Source organism: Urocitellus parryii, chromosome 16 (genome assembly GCF_045843805.1).
Source record: "Urocitellus parryii isolate mUroPar1 chromosome 16, mUroPar1.hap1, whole genome shotgun sequence".
NCBI classification, from domain to species: domain Eukaryota; kingdom Metazoa; phylum Chordata; class Mammalia; order Rodentia; family Sciuridae; genus Urocitellus; species Urocitellus parryii.
This window is the reverse complement of record NC_135546.1, coordinates 19,309,404-19,331,372: the sequence shown is the minus strand read 5'-3', so window position 1 is coordinate 19,331,372 and position 21,969 is coordinate 19,309,404. Positions and strand designations below refer to the sequence as shown.

The 21,969-nt window shown below is 41.1% G+C and overlaps 1 protein-coding gene across 1 annotated transcript; it reads left to right on the top strand.

Annotated features, from left to right (window-relative positions):
* On the top strand, positions 1 to 21,104 carry LOC144250608 (uncharacterized). The gene is given in 6 exon segments (XM_077793512.1): positions 1 to 77; positions 159 to 288; positions 17,102 to 17,228; positions 17,409 to 17,469; positions 18,657 to 20,402; positions 20,487 to 21,104. Coding segments are annotated over 6 exon segments (2,631 nt in total). The 3' UTR covers positions 20,977 to 21,104.
* Positions 21,105 to 21,969: the final 865 nt, after the last annotated feature.

Below are 21,969 nucleotides of genomic sequence, written 5' to 3'. Positions count from 1 at the left end.
ATGTTAGCTGTCAGTCACGATCCAGAGGCGGGCCTGGAGGCCATCCATCCGGGTCGCTGGCGGGAACTGTCCAATCAGTGCGCAGAGGCAGGGGAAGGGCGGGCTTCCGCAAGCTCGCGGGCTTTTCTTCCTCACTGACTGTGCTGCTCCTGCTCCAGGCCCCGAGTTCTCTGCTCCAGGGACCCCGGTGACTGCGCTGCCCGTGTTCTCGGGGATCTCGGGTGCCCGGAGGTTCCTCCAGAGGACGCCAGGTCACCAGAGAAGCCAACAATGGTGAGTTCGCTGAAGGTAGGCGGTCAGCACCTGCCTTGGGGCCCGGCGGGCGGGCGGGCGAGCTGCTGAGTGGCGCGCGGAGTCGCCTCTGTCGGGTGGCCCTGGGCCCCGTCCCCTGGTTCCCTGGGTTTGGAAGGGAGGCTCAGGTCCCAGGTGTCCCCTTTGCTCCCTACCGGTGGCCCGAACTCACTTTTCCCAACGTGTAGGAAGCAGGACCCTAAGTGCACCTTCCTTCTTTCAGTGGAGCTCCACCTAGTGGAGGTCCTCCAAATTGCAGGCGCCTCCTGCCCTCTAAAAGGCCACCTTCCTTCCACCTCCAGCTCAGCCAGACATTCCTTCTTCCCACTCATTTCAAATGGACACCGTCTGCTAATTGTCATTATCGCTTAGTGAAATATTGGAAAGAATCAATCAATCTTCCTTCCCCCCTCCCTTCCTCCCTTTCCCTTGTGTTGGAATCTGGGCTGGCCTCCAATTTGTGATCCTCCTGCTTCAGCCTCCCGCTTAACTGGGGTTACAGGCTTGTGCCAATGTCCTTGGCAAGAAGAACACTTTTGAAAGCATTTGCTTTCTATTTGTGAATATTATCCTTGAGGGGAAAGAATGATCACTTAACACTTCCTTGTGTTTGGACAGAATAACTGCTTTAAAGGGAATAAGGGGGTTGTTTGTAGATCCCAGGGATATGGAATTCTGGGCTACATCAATAGAGTATAAGTGCTCCTTTTTCTGAGAGTCCATTTTGTAGAGTCTCACCAGTCCTGTAGTTAGGTAAGCACACAGGGTAATAATGATGTAGGGACAAAGGAGCCAAGGCACTGAAGATAGCTGGAAACAGTTTTATCTGTCTGCAGCCAGTCTCAGAGGGCAATGCTTTTGCTGTAATCAATCCATGTATCCCCTGAACCCCGAGTTCAGGTGGTTTCAGAATTTTATACCCAGCATGTAAGGGGAGGGGCTCAGAAGTTCACATTGTAATACTGGGACCCCCAAATAACTCTCAGACCACACAGTCTCATTCCAGTTAAGCCTTTGTTGCTGGCCAGTGGCAGACACTGTGCTCTTGAAAGAATGAGATGATCAGAGTGGTGCCCCTGCCTTCAGTTGGCTCCATATTTAAGCACAAAAACCACAAAAGGGAATTTTGGGTGTTCAGGCAAACATAAGCAAGCCTGAAAGTTGTGGTCAGTTAGTCTCCAGTTGGCCCCATAGATCATTCTGTGTTCTTGGGGAATTTTCATGAACAAAAGATTCCAAACTGCCCCACTCATGAACTTTTTGAGTGTCATGGCTGAGTTCACAAAGTGGAGTCACCACAGTCAAGTTGTCACATCACACACATAAAAGCAGGTTTTTCTTTCTCTGTTCTGGCCAAGTTAACCCTTCAAGGACAGCACTTGAGGAGGGGAGAGCTTCTTCTCCCCTTTCTTTCCTCCCCCACCAGCTGTTACCATGGAGCCCATTTGGTGACTTGTCTATGAAGCCCAGCTCAAGGATAGAGGCCTTGTTTGCACATTTCTACAAACTACTATACTGGATAAAAGTGTGTAAAAAACTAGTAAGGGGGAGTCCAGCACCTGGAGTGCTGATTTCTTCCAGACTAGCAGCCCAGTAAAATAGGCAACACAAATATAGTTAGTTTATCTACACTGAACTTTTTTGTGGACACTCTTTTGTTGACAGTCCTAAAATTAGCCATGATGAAGATTTCTGGAGAAACCCAGTTGCAATTTTCCGTGAAAAAAGAGGATGCCACTATAATAATGTCTGTTTCATTTACTGTCCTTCATCCCCAGCTCTTTTCAGTATGATTTTCAAAAAGGATCTGGCTGTGGTGCCCAGCCTGGCCTGAAAGCTGTGATCCTCCTGCCTCAGCTTCCCAATCTGTTGGGATTAAAGGCATGGACAACCCCAGCTACAGAAAATAGTTCATTTTAACCCAAATATTAATTATCATACTAAGGAACATGGATTCATGTTACCATGAATGATGTGTGTGACCCTCCCTGGAAGAGATTACATCACTTCTTTCTTTCTTTCTTTCTTCTTTATTTTCTTTCTTTCTTTAATGTTTTTCTTTTTTTTCCCCTTTATAATATACCAGGGATTGAACCAAGGGGCACTTAAACACTGAGCCACATTCCAAGTCCTTTTTATATTGTATTTTCAGACATGATGTCACTAAGTTCCTGATGGTCTCACTAAGTTGCTGAGTCTGGCTTTGAATTTAGCAATCCTCTTATCTTAGACTCTCAAGCTGCTGGGATTACAGTTGTATGCCACTGTGCCTGGCCTCCATGAACTTTTATAAAAGAAACTGTGTATCACTGCATTGGTAGGAACATCAGATTGGTGGGGTACAGAAAAAAAGTAAAGAAAATTTCTTCTGTATGTCTGTTATTGCATTCTGAGCTTTGATAGATTTTGGAGACTTCTGGGCAGGTTAGTGATATATTCTGAGATGTTTTGAGATTGTGGTCTGATACAGAAAATAAGATGATTGGCTAATAAGGGGCTTAAGATAGCCCGAGATAATGTTTGCTCTCCATACAGAACCCTGCCTTTCCACTCTCATGGTGGTCCAGTTAGCCAAAGTCAAGTACTCTGAAGGTTCTTTGATGTAGATGCAATTGTATAGAGAACTTGAGTTCACAGCTGTAAAAATCTAGTGCTTTTTCTTTTGTCTTCCTTAGGTGTAGGCACCATGTCAGATTTCTTGGGCAGAGGTTCCCTTTGGACACATCACAGAGTCCCATGTCCTCAGCCACTGTCCTCTCCTGGAGCTGCCACAAAGTGCCCACAGCTGCCCTGTGCCTTGCAGGGTGAACAGAATTTCAGGCCCTGGGTCAGCTGCTCCCAGAGGACAGCCTGAGGTGTGGGGTGCAGCCTCTCAGGGAAGCTGCTGGGGGCCCTGGGCTGAGGAATCTCTTGGAAAAGGCCTCATCTAAACAGCTACTTCCTTGGGACCTTGTTTTCCCCAAGTTCTTTTCCCATTCCTTGGAGACAGGTGGACAGTCAGCCTGTGGATGCTGGTGCTGAGGGGCCAGGTCAGCAGAGACTCCTGCCCTTTTAGTCTCTCACAGTGTGAAGGAGCAAAACCTCTTCTAGAGCATAAGGACCACCCACCCCAGTGCAGTGCTGTGCAAACCTGGAAAGCCTCATAGACTGGAGTCATGGTCCAGGTGCCTGGGAGGGTGATCCTGGATGCTTTCCATGAGCAAGACCAGGAGGAAGCATGTCTCAGCTGTCAGGGACCTTCCCTGCCCCTTGAACCTGACACATGTGTGGTCCCTCAGCACCAAAGCTTTCTGTGTATCGCTTTGAAATGATGTGCTCACTTATCTGAGGCCCAGGTTTATTTATTCAGAGCCAAATGGGAAGGACTATTATTAAAGAGGCAATAGAGAGGTGGGTTAAAATCTACTTTTTTTGTTGTTGTTGTTAAAAATCCCAGCTTACTGCAGATACAGTGGTGCACACCTGTGATCCTTTCTGCTCCAGAGGCTGAGACAGGAGTGTTGCAAATTTGAGGACAGCCTTAGCAACTTAGCGAGGCCTTATGCAACCTGGTGAGACTGCGTCTGAAAATAAAATATAAAAATGACTGGGGATGTGGCTCAGTAGTAAAATATCTCTGGGTTTAATCTCGGGGGCATCAAACAAAAAAGAAAAAAGAAAAAAAGTAAAAGAAAACATCTAATTACCTAATTTACCTTTTGCTACCCCTGAGTATATATAGAAAGTTTGTAAGATTCAGATTTGTCTTTTCAGTGGTTTCAAATTGAAATCCCACCCTCTATTTTTAAATACCACATAAGATACAGAGAAAGTCTGTCTTGCATTATTGCTGCAGAATTTGAGTCCAATTCTACAAAAATAGTGGTGGACAAATTTATGAATGTGATTTCATGAAAACTACTATCTGTCCTTCACAAGGTGATGAATTTGACAAAGGACGACAGTTTTTCACCGTTGTTGTCTGAACTTGGCAGGTTCATGTTAACTGTGTGGTTTTTTTGTTATCAGGAATGGAACCCAGAGGTGCTTAACCATCAGCCCCTTTTAGATTGTTTGTTTTGAGAAAGAGTCTTGCTACATCATCTAGGGCCACTGGGGTTACAGGTGTGAACCAGCACACCCATCTTCATTGTAATTTTTAATGACAACTTTGGCAATGCCTTGAATACCCAACTGTAATCATTTAATTACTGAATATCAGTGAACGAGTAAATGACACCTGTTTTCTGCAAAGGAGAGATCCATGTGTCTAAATAAGGGTGCTGATCCCCTCACCATGTCACCTAATTCCTGTTCCCTTTCAACTGCCTCCTTGTAGGGTCACCCCTTTGGGAGCTAGCCTTTTAGCTTATGAAACTTGGGAGTAACATAAATGCTCTTTCTATTCTCTCTGTCCTGTACAACATTTTGCCTGGTCTTAGATACAGTTTACTGTTTACAATTTTTTGAAAACTATTTTTTGTTGTTGCTGTTGTTGGACACAATACCTATTTATTCATTTTTATGTGGTGCTGAGGATCAACCCTAGGGCCTCTCATGTGCTAGGTAAGCACTCTACTGCTGATCCAGAATCCCAACCCTACTATTTCCATTTTTAGATGTAGTTTTTCTTCAGTTTACCTCCAAAATCCAACAAACCATGCCCTAAATTTCAGAGAATTTACTGAAATGCTCAGTGTTTTTTCAGAGATTTAGATCATGGGAACAGTCAGTCTTCTTTGAGAAAGTGTGGTGTCTTTCCATTGATTTTGTTGTGTTTTTATGCCTCTAATTGTGTACCTTTTGTATTATACTCATTTTTATCTCTCATTACATGTATTTTACCAAGCTACTCTCCAGCCCAAGAGAATTAGTATTGTAGACTGTTGTTTATTTATTTCCTTCCTTATTGAGTGCTGGGAATTGATGCCATGGACATGCTCATGCTTACTATCTTCCAGAAAAAAATTTCAATTTGTGAGCAACGTTCTGGAGGTGAGCAGGTGTTTTACAGGGGTATAAACCTACAGGCACTTGACCACTGAGCACATCCTCAGCCCTTCTTGTTATTTATTTTTTCTTTTCTTTTTTTTATATAGTTGTAGATGGATAGAATACCTTTATTTTATTTATATTTCTGTGGTGCTGAGGATCATACCCAGTGCCTCACACATGTTAGCAAGTGGTCTGCCACTCAGCTACAGTCCCAGACCCCCTTTTTATTTTTGATAAAGACCAGTCTTACTAAATTTCTGAGTGTCTTGCTATGTTGCTGAGACAGGCCTCAAACTTTTGCCATTTCCCTGCCTTGACCTCCCTAGTGGCTGAAATTACAGGTGCATACCACTACACCAGCAGTTGGAATGAGTTTTGAAGACTTATCATCCAAGTTCTTTCGAGATGCAAATAGTATTGAAAATCAGTTTTCTTGCTTTTGTTCATACTTTTGAAATTTGTAACTATGACTCTTCCTCTTTGCTTTATTGTTTGCATTATTATGAAAAGGGTATTTAGCATATAATATTGTTTCTTATGTATACATTTTTAAAACTTCATGGCTTGGTAGTTTATTTACTTCTTTATTAGATAAAGTTTGTTTTTATGAGCAATTTTAGGCGTACATAGTTTATTAGTGTTCTCTAGAGGAAAAGTATCAAGAGGAAGTGTGATTATCAAAGGGGATTCATTAGATTGGCGTACTTGACCCAAAGGTGGATGTCCACAGTGGCCATCTGCATGCTGGAGAGCTTGAGAAGTAGTAGCTGCAGAGTCCTAGAGGCTGAAACCTCTGAACAAGGGGGATCAATGGTGCTGCCTTAGTCCTGGAAGCTCACTAGAGAATCACTGGCAGAGTCCACTTTGGGAGAGTGAAGAATTTTGTTTTACCCAAGACACTGTCCTATTGGATGGTGCTGGCTAGCTTAAGGAGGTTCTCCAGTTTGGCTCACTACCCCATATGCCAATCATTTTTAGACACACCCAGAAGCTCATTCATCATTGGCATCCTTTATGCCAATCAAGGTGACAGTTAATCATGCCATTACACATAGTATCAAATACCCCTTCTCTCCAGCTGATAGTCTCCACTGTTTTCAACATATTGAATTGGTGTAGGGTGTTTGTTAGTTACTAAACCAGTGTTAAACATTTGATAAAGAGAATGGATGAAGCAACATGTTACGATAAGCCAAAGTTCATCCTTTACTTTAGGGTTCCTCTTGTGATGTGATTGTGTGTGTCACGTCGTATACAAGATAATGTCATACAGAAGAGTTTCACTGGTCTGGGAATCCAATGTTCCACCTGTTCATTACTCCTTCTCATTCCTTCCTCCCTCTCTGCTCCCTAAGTCCCTGGCACCCATCAGTTCTGCTAGTGCATATGATGTTGTCTTTTTCTGAATGTTCTTGACTGGGAATCTTGCTGCACTTGGCCATTTCAAACTGGCTTCTCTCACTTACCAGTCTGCCTTTAAGGGTGCTGTATGTTTCCAGGCTGCAGAGCTCATTCTCTGGGTGATGCTCTTTGGTGTGGTTAAACTTCAGCTTGTCCATTCAGTATTGAAAGGTGCATCTTCCTTGCATCTAGCTTTGGGCAGTTCTGGATATGGCTGCTGTAGTCACTGCCGTGAGGGTTCCTGTGCCCATAATTTTCACATCATTTGCATAGACACCTGGAGTGTGATGACTCAATTGTACAGTTTTTTGCATTTATGATTAAAATTTGCATTTATAATTATGAGCATCATTCATAGTCTTCTTTTCTATTTCATACTTTTCTTCATCTATTTAATTTGGATAATGTGGTAACTTATGCCTCAGGAAGACTTAGGAGGTGTTAACTCAGCTTTTATGTTCTGGAAAAAAAGTAGAAACCTGGTGGCAGTTCTTATGTGTCTCATGGAAGCCTGTTTGAGATGTCAGAGCCTTGCCTTGCCTTTTTGGGAAGTAATTAGTTATTGAGTCTGTTTTTCTCAGCAGCCATGGGCTTATCTGTTTTGTGTATTTCCCCTTGTGTGTAAGTTGTAGGAGATTATCTCTCTCAAAGAAACGGTGCAGTGTCTGTAAGTTGTCTAATTTGTGTCAAGCACATTTATGATAATCTGAAGTCCCAATGCATTGTTAACAATGACACTTTTAAATCTGTTAGTAGGTTTTCAGTCCTTGTTGTTTTTTTCTTTAATATTATTGTATATTTTACACTTTTTATGTGGCAGTGAGGATTGAACCCAGTTTCTCCCAAGCACTAGGCAAGCACTCTTCCACTGAGCTACAACCCCAGTCTCTGTCCTTTGTATTCTTAGCCTTTTGTTAGTTAATCAGTGATGCTGATGTTCATGAAGAACTTGATTTTGCAGACTGCGGATTTCCTGATTGTGGTTTCATCAACACTTTCTCTGTTACCTACTGTTGAGAGCCACAGCTGAAGGGGCCCCAGCAAACCTTCAGATTGCCAGCTGATGATTGGCTCACAGCGGCCCCAGCAACTTCTAGCTGACTGGCTCCTCTGCGGTGATGCTCATTGGGCTGTTTCCCCACCCTTTCAAACTTCGGAGCTGCTCATTGGGGGACTTTTTTGGCTCTGCCCATGCAACCCAGCCAATCGGTCTCAAGAGCAGGAGGAGTGGGGGAGGTTGAGAGGCTTGTGGGAAGCCGGTGGTGGCAGTTGGGCTCTGAAGGTTTTTCCTGAGGAGCTTTTTTGTTTGGCATGTGTGGTTGTAAAAATAAAGTTTGTTTCTTTTGACAAGTGGCTCCTGAATTGTGCCCAGCCAGACTGCGGCATTTGGGGGGCCGCTCGTGGAATGACTGAGGGTAAGTGATAAGGTGAACTGCTTGCCCCTGAGGGCAGGGTGAGAGGATGGGTAGCCATTTTAGGATTCTTCTTTTGTTTTGCTTCACTTTTGTTTTAAGTTGCCTGTCCCTGGAGATGAGTGAGACGGACGAAAAACCGCTCACATCTAAGGAAAAACGATTTACGTCTGAGGAACAGATAGGGAGAAAGGACGGATGCACATTTCAGGAGGATAGAAAGGGTATAATGATTTTTTGTTGTTCCATTTTTATTTCATTCTATCTCGGTTTTGTTTGGTGTCATCTAGTTGGGTTGTAGTATAGTAGAAATATGGGATCAGAAAGTAGTAAAAAACAAACCGAAAGAGTGTTAAGTAAATTGTTAGAGGAAGGATGCATCCCAGTAAAATCAAGAACAGTCTTGGCATACGTTGATACATTACAAAGATGTAGCCCATGGCTTTTTAAAGAGGAGTTGTTGAATATCTCAGAGTGGAACCATCCTGGTGAAGATTTAAAAAGAATAGAAAAGAAAAGCCCAGGGACTCTGCCAGTTGACACATTGCCATTGTGGATGTTCGTATCTTGTTTGCTTAGTCCAAAGGCCTCTTAAGCTAGTCAGAGAAAGAAAGTGTAAAGCAGAAAAAGCCATCAGGGGAAAGTTACAACAGGAGACTGCTACTAACATTTTTCTATCACTAGATGGTGTAAGTGTCCAACCAAGAGCACCACCTCTATGGGAGACTGCTATTAACACCTTTCTATCACCAGAGGACGTAAGTGACCAACCAACAAGGCCACCTCCATATGCTGGAAGGCCCCCAACCCCGCAGTAGATAGTTGGGATCCTGAGACCGGATCTCAAATATTAACATGCTCTGTATTTGAGGCAGGAGGGCAGCGAATTCACCATGCTTTAAATTTCAAAAAAGTGAAGCAGCTAAAAGAGGCTGTAACAACCTATTTTCCTCAAGCACCCTTCAATGTAAGCTTGGTCGAATCAATTACCAACTTGAACATGACTCCAGCAGATTGGGCTAATATGTGTAAAGCTGTGCTAAATGGAGGACAATACCTGTTATGGAAGGTTGCCAATGAGGAATTTTGGAAGGAGACGGCTAGGCAAAATGCAGCAGCTGGTTATCCTCAGAGAAATCTAGATATGTTGTTAGGAAAGGGACCTTCTGAGGATCAGCAGCAACAAATTGCATATGATCCTGGTGTATACGCACAAATTGCTGCAGATGGGGTTAGGGCATGGAAGACATTACATGGGCATGGAGGTTTAGCAAGGTCAATTATCTAAGGTAATACAAGTAGCTAATGAATCTTATGCTGAATTTGTAGGTAGACTTATTCAAACAGCTACCAGAGTTTTTGGGAATACAGAACAAGCAATGCCATTAATAAAACAACTGGCTTATGAGCAAGCAAATCATTGGTGCAGAGAAGTCATTAGACCATGGAAACATGAAGATTTAAACACATATTAAATTATGTAGAGACATTAATGAACAAGGCCAAGTCATGGCAGCTGCAGTAAAACAGGCTTTAGATGCCAGGCCAAGAACATGCTACAATTGTGAACAAACAGGACATTTTAAAAGGAATTGCCCCATAGGAGGAGGTTTTAACAAAACTAGGTATATAAGGTGTAGAATTCCGGGTATTTGCCCACGATGATGTAGAGGGAAACATTGGGCTAATGAATGCCGTTCTCAAACCACCATAGAGGGTACTCCATTATCAAAAAATGAACCAGGACCTGGTGTTTATCCACGATATCATGTAGAAAGGCATCAGGCTCCATTGCCAAAAAATGGACATGGGGGCCCAATGCTCCAGGGCCCAAAACCACAAATATAAGGAGCACTGGACAAACCCAGCAACCCCATCAGTGTAGTGCCCAGGACACATTGTCCATCAGATCCCTCATCAGACAAACCAGAGGGAGCGCAGGGTTGGACATCTGCGCCTCCACCAGATCAGTACTAACTCCAGAGATGGGAGTTCAAATCATTCCCACAGGGGTAAAAGGACCTCTTCCCAAGGAACAGTAGGCTTATTATTGGGACACAGCTCTTCTACTCTAAAAGGATTATCTTATCTTATGATAAGTCCTGGGGTAATTGATCCCGATTATGAAGGTGAAATAAAAATTATAGCCAGTTCTCCAAAGGGTATATCAGTAATTTCACCAGGAGATTGAATAGCACAGTTACTAATAATACCAAGCCTACATGATAAATTTTCCAGTCATACTGTAGAAAGAGGTTCCAAGGCATTAGGCTCCACAATTGTAGATTGGGCTATGCTTTCTTTAAATTTAGATTCTCGCCCCATGCTAAAACTAAATATCCAAGGACATGAATTTAATGGGCTACTGGATACAGGTGCAGACCTTAGCATTATCTCTCATCAAGAATGGCCAAAACATTGGCCATTACAACAGGCCACTCAAACGCTTCTAGGCCTAGGAGTGGTGACTAATCCCCATAGAAGTGCAATGGTATTCGATTGGAAGGATCCTGAAGGATGTGAAGGAACTATACAGCCATGTGTATTGGATCATCTTCCCGTAAATTTATGGGGACGAGATGTCCTAGATCAATTAGGATTGACATTAACAAATAACATCAACCAAAATGCACCCACTATTATGACTAGACAAGGTTTTAGGAAAGGATAAAGATTAGAAAAACAAGAACAAGGTATAGCAGCACCAATACAAACAGATCAAGGAATGGACACACATGGGTTGGATTTTCAGAAAGGGCCACTGAGACAATAAAAATTACTTGGAAATCAGAAAGACCAGTATGGGTTCCTCAGTGGCCCCTGAGTAAAGAAAAGATACAAACAGCCCGTGACCTGGTCAAACAGCAATTAGTGGAAGGACATATATAACCTTCTGTATCTCCCCATAATACTTTCATTTTTGTCATCAAAAAGAAATCTGGTAAATGGAGATTATTGCAAGATTTAAGAGCCATTAATAATGAGACCGTTATTATGGAACCTGCTCAATCGGGGATTCCTCAATTGTCTGGTTTGCAAAAACTTGGTCTGTTTTAGTTATAGATATTAAAGATTTTTTTTTTTAATTTCAATTCATCTTGAGTATAGTCCACGTTTTGCATTTACTATCCCTGCACTGAATCATGAAGGTCCTGATTAGAGATATGAGTGGAAAGTACTCCCTCAAGGGATGGCTAACAGCCCAACTATGTGTCAAATTTATGTTAACAAAGTAATCCAGCCACTTAGAAATCAAAATCCTGAACTACAAATATTTCACTATATGGATGATGTATTATTAGGACACAAAGATATAAACACATTGCTAGAATGTTATGCCACACTCACAAACTTATTAAAAATTATAATCTAGAGATTGCAATAGATAAAGTACAATTAAATTTTCCAATTAATTATTTAGGAGTTCTATTATCCTCAACCATGGTCCGTCCACCAAAAATTCAAATACGAGTAGATCAACTCAAATCACTTAACGACTTTCAAAAGTTATTAGGAGACATAAATTAGATAAGGCCTTATCTAGGTATACCAACAGGAGAGTTGGGACCTTTATTTGATATCCTAAAAGGTCCATCAGATCCAAATTCACCCCGAATGTTAATGCCTGAATTAAGAAAGGCATTAAAAATCATTGAAACATCTGTGGAAAATATGCATTTGGATAGAATTGATATGTTTGCCTTTATTATTTATTGTACTACCAACAAAAAATATTCCTTACAGGAGTATTTTGGCAAGAAGGTCCATTATTATGGATACATTTATCTTATTCTCCTAACACTATTCTTACTAGGTATCCTGAGGCTGTAGGAAATTAATACTCATAGGAATAAAAGCAGCAAAGGGAGTGTTTGGAATTTCTCCCAATAAATTTATTACTCCATATACTATGAATCAAATTGATGAGTTAGCTAATGAGTTAAATACTTGGGCAATAATCATGTGCAAATCTAATGTTTCATTTGATAACCACTTACCATCTAATCCTTTATTGTCTTTTTGGTCATTGCATCCTGTAATTTTTCCAAAAATGACAAGGAGAAACACCTATCATGAATGCTCCAAATATATTCACTGATGGGTCAAATAATGGTACAGCAGCAATAGTTACACCTGATCAAACTTTTACATTTTTAGTACCCAAACAATCAGCTCAAAAGGTAGAGCTTAATGCAGTATTACAAGCTTTTGTGATGTTTAAAGATTTTGTATTGAATTTATTTTCTGATAGTCAGTATATGTTAATGCTATAGTATCCCTTGAAGATGCTGGTAGGATTTCCCCTTCCACTACTGTTTTCTCTTTGCTTTCCACTATACAAAGTCTAATCTGGGACAGAAAAGATCCATTCTTTATAGGACATATCAGGGCACATACAGTATTGCCTGGAGCCCTTAGTTTGGGCAATGATTTAGCAGATAAAACTACACATGACATACATATTTTCTCTACACTAGAAGAAGCTATAAAATTTCATAAAAGGTTCCATGTCAATGCTAATATTTTACAAAAGCATCTTAAAATAACTAAGGAACAAGCTAGACAAATAATAAAACAATGTCAAAATAGTGTGACCTTTTTACCACAAGTTAATCTTGGAGTCAATCCTAGAGGACTGATACCTAACCATATTTGGCAGATGGATGTCACACCCTTGCCAGAATTTGAAAAATTAAAATATTTGCATGTTACAGTTGATACTTCTTCTGGATTTTTGATGGGCTCCCTTCACGCTGGAGAAAAAGCTAAAGATGTTATAGCTCTTTGCTTACAAAATTTTGCCACTGTGGGCGTTCCAAAACAGTTAAAAACAGATAACGCCCCTGGTTATACTTCTACCTCTTTTAAACAATTTTGCTCAAGATTTGGCATTACTCATATAACAGGAATCCCATACAATCCACAGGGACAAGGCATAGTTGAAAGAGGTCGTCAAACTATTAAAATGTACTTATTAAAGCAAAAAGAAGGAATTGGGAAGGGGTATATATTCCCCAAAGTTAAACTTAAAATAACCCTTTTTACTCTAAACTTTTAAAATTTGGATTCATCAGGACTTAGTGCTGCAGAAAGGTATATGTGTCCAAAAAATGTACATAAGCCCAAGATATCTTGGAAGGATATTCTAACAGGACAATGGAGAGGTCCTGACCCAGTAATTGTCTGGAGTCGGGGGGTCTGTTTATGTGTTTCCACAGGGAGAACAGCAGCCGATTTGGATTCCAGAGAGATTAACTAAAGTGATTTCTTTTTTTTTTTTGAGAGAGAGAGGGAGAGAATTTTTTAATATTTATTTTTTAGTTCTCGGCAGACATAACATCTTTTGTTTTTTTATGTGGTGCTGAGGATTGAACCCGGGCTGCATGCATGCCAGGCGAGCGCACTACCGCTTGAGCCACATCCCCAGCCCTAACTAAAGCGATTTCTACAGATCAAAAAGAAGATGATTTGGCTCAAATCCATAACAGCTGATATCCAGAACTCCAGTTTGGCTACTCTTACATCTGTGATAGAACCAGGATGCTTTTTTCAATATCTATTTTATTATTGCCCTTTCCCACATCATGAAGTTCTATTTTGTTTTTTGAGCTCATACAGACCTAGGTTAATGTTTTGCTGATCAGTTCTATATTTTGAGTATAGAGTTTTTAAACATTGCAATGGAGATTTCACCTGTAAAAAGTTATAAGGCCTTTACTTGTTATGTGTTGTGTGCACACTTGTGTTTTATGTTGTATGTTTGTATGTACGTATGTCCATATATCATATATGATGACTGCTCATGAAAAAATGGATCCAAATATTTTTTTTCACGTGATTTAAATGGTTTATTTTAAATTGGGTAAACAACTGTTGAGGATTGTTTTAATATGTGAACAAAAAAGGAGCTTAACCGATTTGTTTATTTTCACCTTTCCTTTTCATTATATTTAGTAATTCTCTTCAAGATACTGTAAATTGTTAAGAAAATTGTTTTCTTTTAGTGCCTTCTGGAATGTTACATAATTTTTTCTTTAGCCATTATTGCCAGAATTCCTATTTTCATCCCAGTGCCTGTGAAGACAAAGATAAAACCAATCTACAGCTTCTGCAATAGCCATCACTGAACTGCTTGCAGAACTTGCCTGGACTATGTATCACTTGTATGCATTGTGAACTCACCTGCATGCATTGTGAACTATCTGTTGGTGCAGCAACTTTTGGTAGCATTGGGGTATTTTTGCTGATGATGTCATTGGTGGTACAATTTTTCCAAAAGGAGCCGTCAATTGGCTTGGTGTATCTTCCTCCCTTCTGCTTGTCATGATCACTCAGCTGAAATTTGGGGGCCAACAAAGGTGAGGCAAAGAACCTCACCCCCCCCCCCCGGTACAAAGACCTATCCACAGGTGTGGCTGTATACTGGACCAGTAGTCAGTGACGGGTAAGATTCAAATGCAATGGTACCAACCTAAGATAACGGGTAAGGACCATATGTACTATTGGACAACCTAAGGCAGGCACGGTCCCAAAGCCACATGCTTGTTGTTTAAACAGAGAGGGGGAGATGTTGAAAGCCACAGCCGAAGGGGCCCCAGCAAACTTTCAGACTGCCAGCTGATGATTGGCTCAGAGCGGCCCCAGCAACTTCTAGCTGATTGGTTCCTCTGCGGTGATGCTCATTGGGCTGTTTCCCCGTGCTTTCAGACTACAGAGCTGCTCATTGAGGGACTTTTTTGGCTCCGCCTACGTGACTCAGCCAATCGCCCTAAGAGCAGGAGGAGTGGGGGAGGTTGAGAGGCTTGTGGGAAGCCGGTGGTGGCAGTTGGGCTCTGAAGGTTTTTCCTGAGGAGCTTTTTTGTTTGGCGTGTGTGGTTCTAAAAATAAAGTTTGTTTCTTTTGACAAGTGGCTCCTGAATTGTGCCCAGCCAGACTGCGGCAAACTACCTGTGGTTAATTTAGGTTTACCTTGCTCTTCTATCTCTGGGTTTTCTGAAGCGGCAGTTTCATTGGTTGCTTTTAGCTGTTCTTTTCTGAAATGTGTGTTGGATGACTTAGATACCAATACAGCACCACCTCTGGTGTTCTCTATGAATTTCCTATGATGGGCTTTTATATTTTTTTCTTTCAAAATGGTCACCTTTTCTCTTGAGTCACCTCTTTGTCCTGTGTCTGTTCAGAGCCCTGTGTTTCTTGTCCCCTTCCCTGGAGGCTTTTCAGTTTCTTCTGATCTGATTTCTGCTTTAGCTCTCATGTTCTTTGAGCATACATGGGATTTCACTGGTGGTGCACTTGTAGGGATGTGGTTTATGTCCTGTGGAGTGTTGCTGTGACCCTGAGACCTTAGTGTGCTTCCCGTTTGGTTGAAGGTCCATGAAGCCCTCCTGTCTGCATCATTGTCCTGACAGATTTGGGCTGATGTCTCTGAGGGTAATTGTGGGTTCTTCATTGTTTGGGGTGGTTCTGTATGGTTTCAGTCCTTGAGTATGCTTCTGTGTAAGTGGCACGGACATTTTCTTTTTGTCTGTTCCTTCACTGTGCAGACATCATAGCATGCTTCCAGATGTGAATGGTGGCCTCTTTCACACGCAGACTTTGTGGGATAGTTCAGAATTCTGGGCTACAAACTTGTTGCTTTACCACACTCTGGAAGAGCTTCTGCCTTAGGTTTGTTTGCACCACCTTTGCTACAGGCACGATGAATCTCTTTCACCACAGACAACCATTGCATATGTGGCCCAACCTTGATCAAAATGTCCTTCAGCAGAACATTGGTATGTGTCTCATGACTGTACATCATGGTAGTGAACTGGCTGCTGTTAAGAAGAGTTTGACAATCATTGGACATTCATTATTGCTGTGAGACTTAGAAAAATAGTGCCTGCTGTTTATTAAGAAGATTTTTTTGAGAGTTATAAAACTTTGTAAAGCTGTCGTTTGGAGAAAGTGACATTTTTTTTTTTTTTTTTTAGAGAGAGAGAGAGAGAGAGAAGAGAATTTTTTTAAATATTAATTTTTTTAGTATTCGGCGGACACAACATCTTTGTTTGTATGTGGTGCTGAGGATCGAACCTGGGCCACACGCATGCCAGGCGATCGCGCTACCGCTTGAACCACATCTCCAGCCCATGGTGACATTTTTGGGTCATAGAGTTATTTCTAAGACACGTGCCATCTTTCCACTTACCCCATTCTGCTTTGTCAGTAACCACAAGAAATTATCAAATTGTTGTGTTTATTAATAAATAAATTAAATTAATCAAATACAGAACTCATGTTTGTTTTGTTCATTTAATAGTAAGCTAGTTGACTAAATTTGTTCTGGAGTAAAGCACCTGCAAACTTCTAGTTGTTCTTAGTGTAATCACACAGAATGAGCTCAATCTCCAGTTAACACATTGTGACCACCTGTGTGAAATGTTGTCTAAATGTTGTCTATGAAGGAATCTCCTTAGTGACCCCATGCTCAGAGGGTGGGAGTGGGGGCTGGTTCTAGGCATTTCTTTAAGTATGGAACAATAGACTTTCAGAGGAAACAAGATATCAGTAAATACCATGTTGCCTACATTAACCTTGTAGGTACAGGGAGCCACTGTAGTTGACAGAATCTCTCTCAAATGCTTAGTTTTATGATTCCTGCATTTTTCTACTCATCAGCTTTCTTTTCTAAAGATAAGTACTATCAGAAGTGCTTATATTAGCTCTGTACCACACAGGAGATTTGTAGGACATGTAATAGAGGTGCAACCATTAAAGAAGTTAGGAGTGATCTGGGAGCCTGTCTTACTTCCTGTGAACTCCCCAAAGGAAGGGTATAAATCACTATGATGTTTGCCTTCTGAGTAGCCAAATTCTAGTGTTGGAATGGGTGTAAGAAATTGAGTGCAGTAAAATTTGATGGACCAAATCATGGAATTAATCAGGAGGCCAGGGAATCATGTGAACATCATGCATGTTGAGTGCAGATTTCTCATGCTGTCAATCTTTCCTGGCCTCCACTATGCATTTGTGGGATATTTCAGATCTCAGTGACCTTTGAGGATGTGGCTGTGAACTTCACCAAGGAGGAGTGGGCTTTTCTGGATGCCTCCCAGAAGAACCTTTATAGAGATGTGATGCGGGAAGTCCTCAGAAACCTGGCTTCTATAGGTAATAATGTTGGTTTTAAAATTAATCAAATTGAGAAGTCATGTTTATTTTGGTCATTTATGTAGAAGGTGAAAAGGAAATCAGTTGGTGAATTATTGAAGCATAAATGGCACCTAAAATTTGGCAAAGCATTTCTAGCTCCTAAATATTCATAGAGATTGTTATGTTCTCTCATTTTAGGAAACAAGTGGGAAGACAAGACCACTGAAGATCAGATTGAAAACTCTGGAAGCAACCTAAGGTAACTCTACTCACAAGAGGTATTCGTGAGGGAATCTGAGAACTGTCATATAATTTTTTAAAGCAAACCAACCGAAGAAGTATGCATAATTTGAAATGTGTTTATTCTTATAATATTTTTTACCAGAAATATATACTTATCTGTAACAGGTATTCAGTCTTTTCAAAGTATTTGACATGCAAAAAGGACTATGAAATTGCCTATGTGAATATCACTATGTGAATAGTAGCCATAGAGAAGCTGTGTTGCAAAGGATTGTTTCCTTTCAATCTCTTTATTTTCAGGGAACTTTAACAAGTCAGAAAATCTAGCCTTTACGTGATGTTGGTAGAAATGTAAAGACCTATAAATAAATAGAAAACTGTGGATGAGTTAGGTATCAATTATGTGTTGCTCACTTCTTCTTCAAAGAAGTTCTATGGTAGACTTCAAACTTTCTTCACAGAATAGTGTGGGGAAACCTTCAAGTCTATTCCAATTCTTAATCAAACAAAGACAAATTTTAATGGAGTAAATCCATGTGACTTCATTATGTGTGCAAAAGATTTCATATGTCCTTCTTTCCTTCATAGGCACATCACATCTCACTCTGGACACGAATACTATAAGCATGAGGAATGTGAAGAGAAGCCATGTGAATTTAAACAATATAGGAAATCTCTGGTTTCTCTCAAAAGTGTTCACACACAAATGTTACAAACTGGAGATAGACCACATGAAAGTACAGTATGTGGGAACGTCATCAGTTGTTCCAATGACATTCAAAGACATGAAGAAACTCATACTGGGGGGCAACTCTATGAATGTCAACAATGTGGTGAAGCCTCTTCTTCTCTCCCAGGTGTTCAAAGACCCATGATAACACACAGTGGAGGTAAACCTTTTCAATGTGAGGTATGTGGGAAAGCCTTTCATTTCCCCTCTTTATTTAGAAGACATGAAAGAACTCATTCTGGAGGGAAACTCTATGAATGTAAACAAGATGGTCGAACCTTTATTTCACACACAAGTCTTCAAAAGCGCAGGATCACGCACATAGGGAATGCACATTTCAAATGTAAGGTATGTGGGAAAGACTTTGCTTATCCCAGATTACTTAGAATACATCAGAAAACACATACTGGAGAGAAGCCCTATGAATGTAAGCAGTGTAGCAAAGCCTTTGCTACATCCTGTCAGCTTCATAGACATGGAAGAACACATACTGGAGAGAAGCCCTATGAATGCAAACAATGTGGAAAAGCCTTTGCTACATCCTATCAGCTTAACAGACATGGAAGAACACACACTGGAGAGAAGCCCTATGAATGTCAACAATGTGGAAAAGCCTACACTACTGCCTTTTACCTTTGGATGCATAAACACACTCATACTGGAGAGAAGCCCTATGAATGTAAGCAGTGTGGAAAAGCCTTTGCTACATCCCGTCAGCTTCATGCACATGGAAGAACACATACTGGAGGGAAGCCCTATGAATGTAAGCAGTGTGGAAAAGCCTTTGCTAGATCTAGTTACCTTCAGATTCATGGAAGAACACATACTGGAGAGAAGCCTTATGAATGCAAACAATGTGGAAAAGCCTTTGCTATGTCCCATCAGCTTAAAAGACATGGAAGAACACACACTGGAGAGAAGCCCTATGAATGTAAGCAGTGTGGAAAAGCCTTTGCTAGATCTAGTCACCTTCAGATTCATGGAAGAACACATACTAAAAAGAAACCCTTTGGATGTCAAGAATGTGGAAAAACATTTGCTTCATCCCGTCGTCTTCACATACATGGAAGAATGCATACCGACGAAAAGCCCTATGAATGTGAACAATGTGGAAAAGGCTTTACTGCTTCCTCTTACCTTCAGATACATAAAGGAACTCATACTGGAGAGAAGCCGTATGATTGTAAGCAGTGTGGCAAAGCCTTTGCTACATCTAGTAAACTTCAAATACATGGAATAGTGCACACTGGAGAGAAGCCCTATGAATGTAAGCAGTGTGGCAAAGCCTTTGCTAGATCTGGTGACCTACACATACATGAAAGAACTCATAGTGGAGAGAAGCCCTATGAATGTAAGCGGTGTGGGAAAGCCTTCAGTCAGTCCTCTCACCTTCACTCACATGAACAAACTCATACTGGAGAGAAGCCCTATGAATGTAAGCAGTGTGGCAAAGCCTTTGCTAGATCTGGTGACCTTCACATACATGAAAGAACTCATAGTGGAGAGAAGCCCTATGTATGTAAGCAGTGTGGCAAAGCCTTTGCTACATCCCGTCAGCTTCATGAACATGGAGGAACACATACTGGACAGAAGCCTTATGAATGTAAGCAGTGTGGAAAAGTCTTTGCTAGATCTAGTCACCTTCAGATTCATGGAAGAACACACACTGGAGAGAAGCCCTATGAATGTAAGCAGTGTGGAAAAGCCTTTGCTAGATCTAGTCACCTTCAGATTCATGGAAGAACACACACTGGAGAGAAGCCCTATGAATGTAAGCAGTGTGGAAAAGCCTTTGCTACATCTAGTCGCCTTCAGATTCATGGAAGAACACATACTAGAAAGAAACCCTTTGGATGTCAACAATGTGGAAAAACATTTGCTTCATCCCGTCATCTTCGCATACATGGAAGAATGCATACCGGAGAAAAGCCCTATGAATGTGAACAATGTGGAAAAGCCTTTACTGCTGCCTCTTACCTTCAGATACATAAACGAACTCATACTGGAGAGAGGCCCTATGAATGTAAGCAGTGTGGGAAAGCCTTCACTCAGTCCTCTCACCTTCACTCACATGAACAAACTCATACTGGAGAGAAGCCCTATGATTGTAAGCAGTGTGGCAAAACCTTTGCTAGATCTGGTGACCTTCACAAACATGAAAGAACTCATAGTGGAGAGAAGCCCTATGTATGTAAGCAGTGTGGCAAAGCCTTTGCTAGGTCCAGTGAACTTCAAATACATGGAAGAGTGCATACTGGAGAGAAGCCCTATGAATGTAAGCAGTGTGGCAAAGCCTTTGCTAGATCTGGTGACCTTCACATACATGAAAGAACTCATACTGGAGAGAAGCCCTATGTATGTACGCAGTGTGGCAAAGCCTTTGCTACATCCCGTCAGCTTCATAGACATGGAAGAACACATACTGGAGAGAAGCCCTATGAATGCAAACAATGAGGAAAAGCCTTTGCTACATCCTATAAGCTTAATAGCCATGAAAGAACACACAGTGGAGAGAAGCCCTATGAATGTAAGCAGTGTGGCAAAGCCTTCACTCAGACCTATTACCTTCACTCACATGAACATCTCATACTGGAGAGAAGCCCTAAGAATGTAAGCAGTGTGGCAAAACCTTTGCTAGATCCAGTGATCTTCACAGACACGGAAGAATGTATAGTGGAGAAAAGCCCAATGAATGTCAACAATGTGGAGAAGCCTTTGCCACATCTTGTCTGCTTCACACATGTGAAAGAACACATACTGCATAGAAATTGTATGCATGAAAACAATTGGTAAACTCTTCTGTTATTACTGTTTCACTTCCTACTGTTTCATGTAGGAAGTTTACTGGAGAAAAATCCTTTGAATGTGAAATATGGTAAATCAATATTTCATGTCATCCTCAAAGACAAGAGAGGCTCATACTGCTGAAAATATGTGTGTGTGTGTGTGTGTGTGTGTGTGTATGTGTGAGATAGGGAGAGATCAATCAATCAATTGATCCCCTGGGGATTTAGTCTGGTGGTGCTCTACCACTGAGCTACATTCCAGTTTCTTATTACTTTTTATTTTGAGACAGGGACTTGCTGAGTTTCTTAGGGTCTTCCTAACGTGCTGAGGCTAGCCTCCAACATTGATTCTTCAGAATCAGCCTCTCGAGTCTCAGGAATTAAAGGAATACACCATCACATCCAACTGAATAACTCCTTAAATGTGAAAAATATCACAAATCATTCCATTTTCCCTGTTGCTTTCAAAGCCATTTCACTCACATTGAAAAACAAACCCTCTGAATTTGGGGGATTTGCTACATTCTTTCAGCTTCATTTCCTTTCTTATATATGAAAACACTCATTCAGAAGCCCCGTGAATGTGAGAAATGTGGGAAATCTTCTAGGCTTCTCATTTTTTCCCTAAGGACTGGGAATATTGTTTTGGAATAAAAAGAATAAATCCTATGCAAGTAAGAAATATAAAGGGTTCAGCTGTTCTAGTTTTGTTCAGTTGTATGAAAGGACTCATACTGTAGAAAATGCTCAGGATAAGCCATGTGGGGCAGTATTCAGCTTTGAGAGTTTTTTCCAAAGGCATGAAAGAATTCACAACTGTGAGAATCCTTTTTCTATCTTTAAAATTGCAGTAACACTTTCAACTTTCAGGTCCCTTTGAACAGCATTTAAGTAATCACACTGGAGAAAAGCCCTGTATATAGAAATGTGGTGAGAACTTTGCTTGTTTCAGATCCATTTGAATCTATTCAGACTTGAGGAAAATTTTATTTCATTTTAT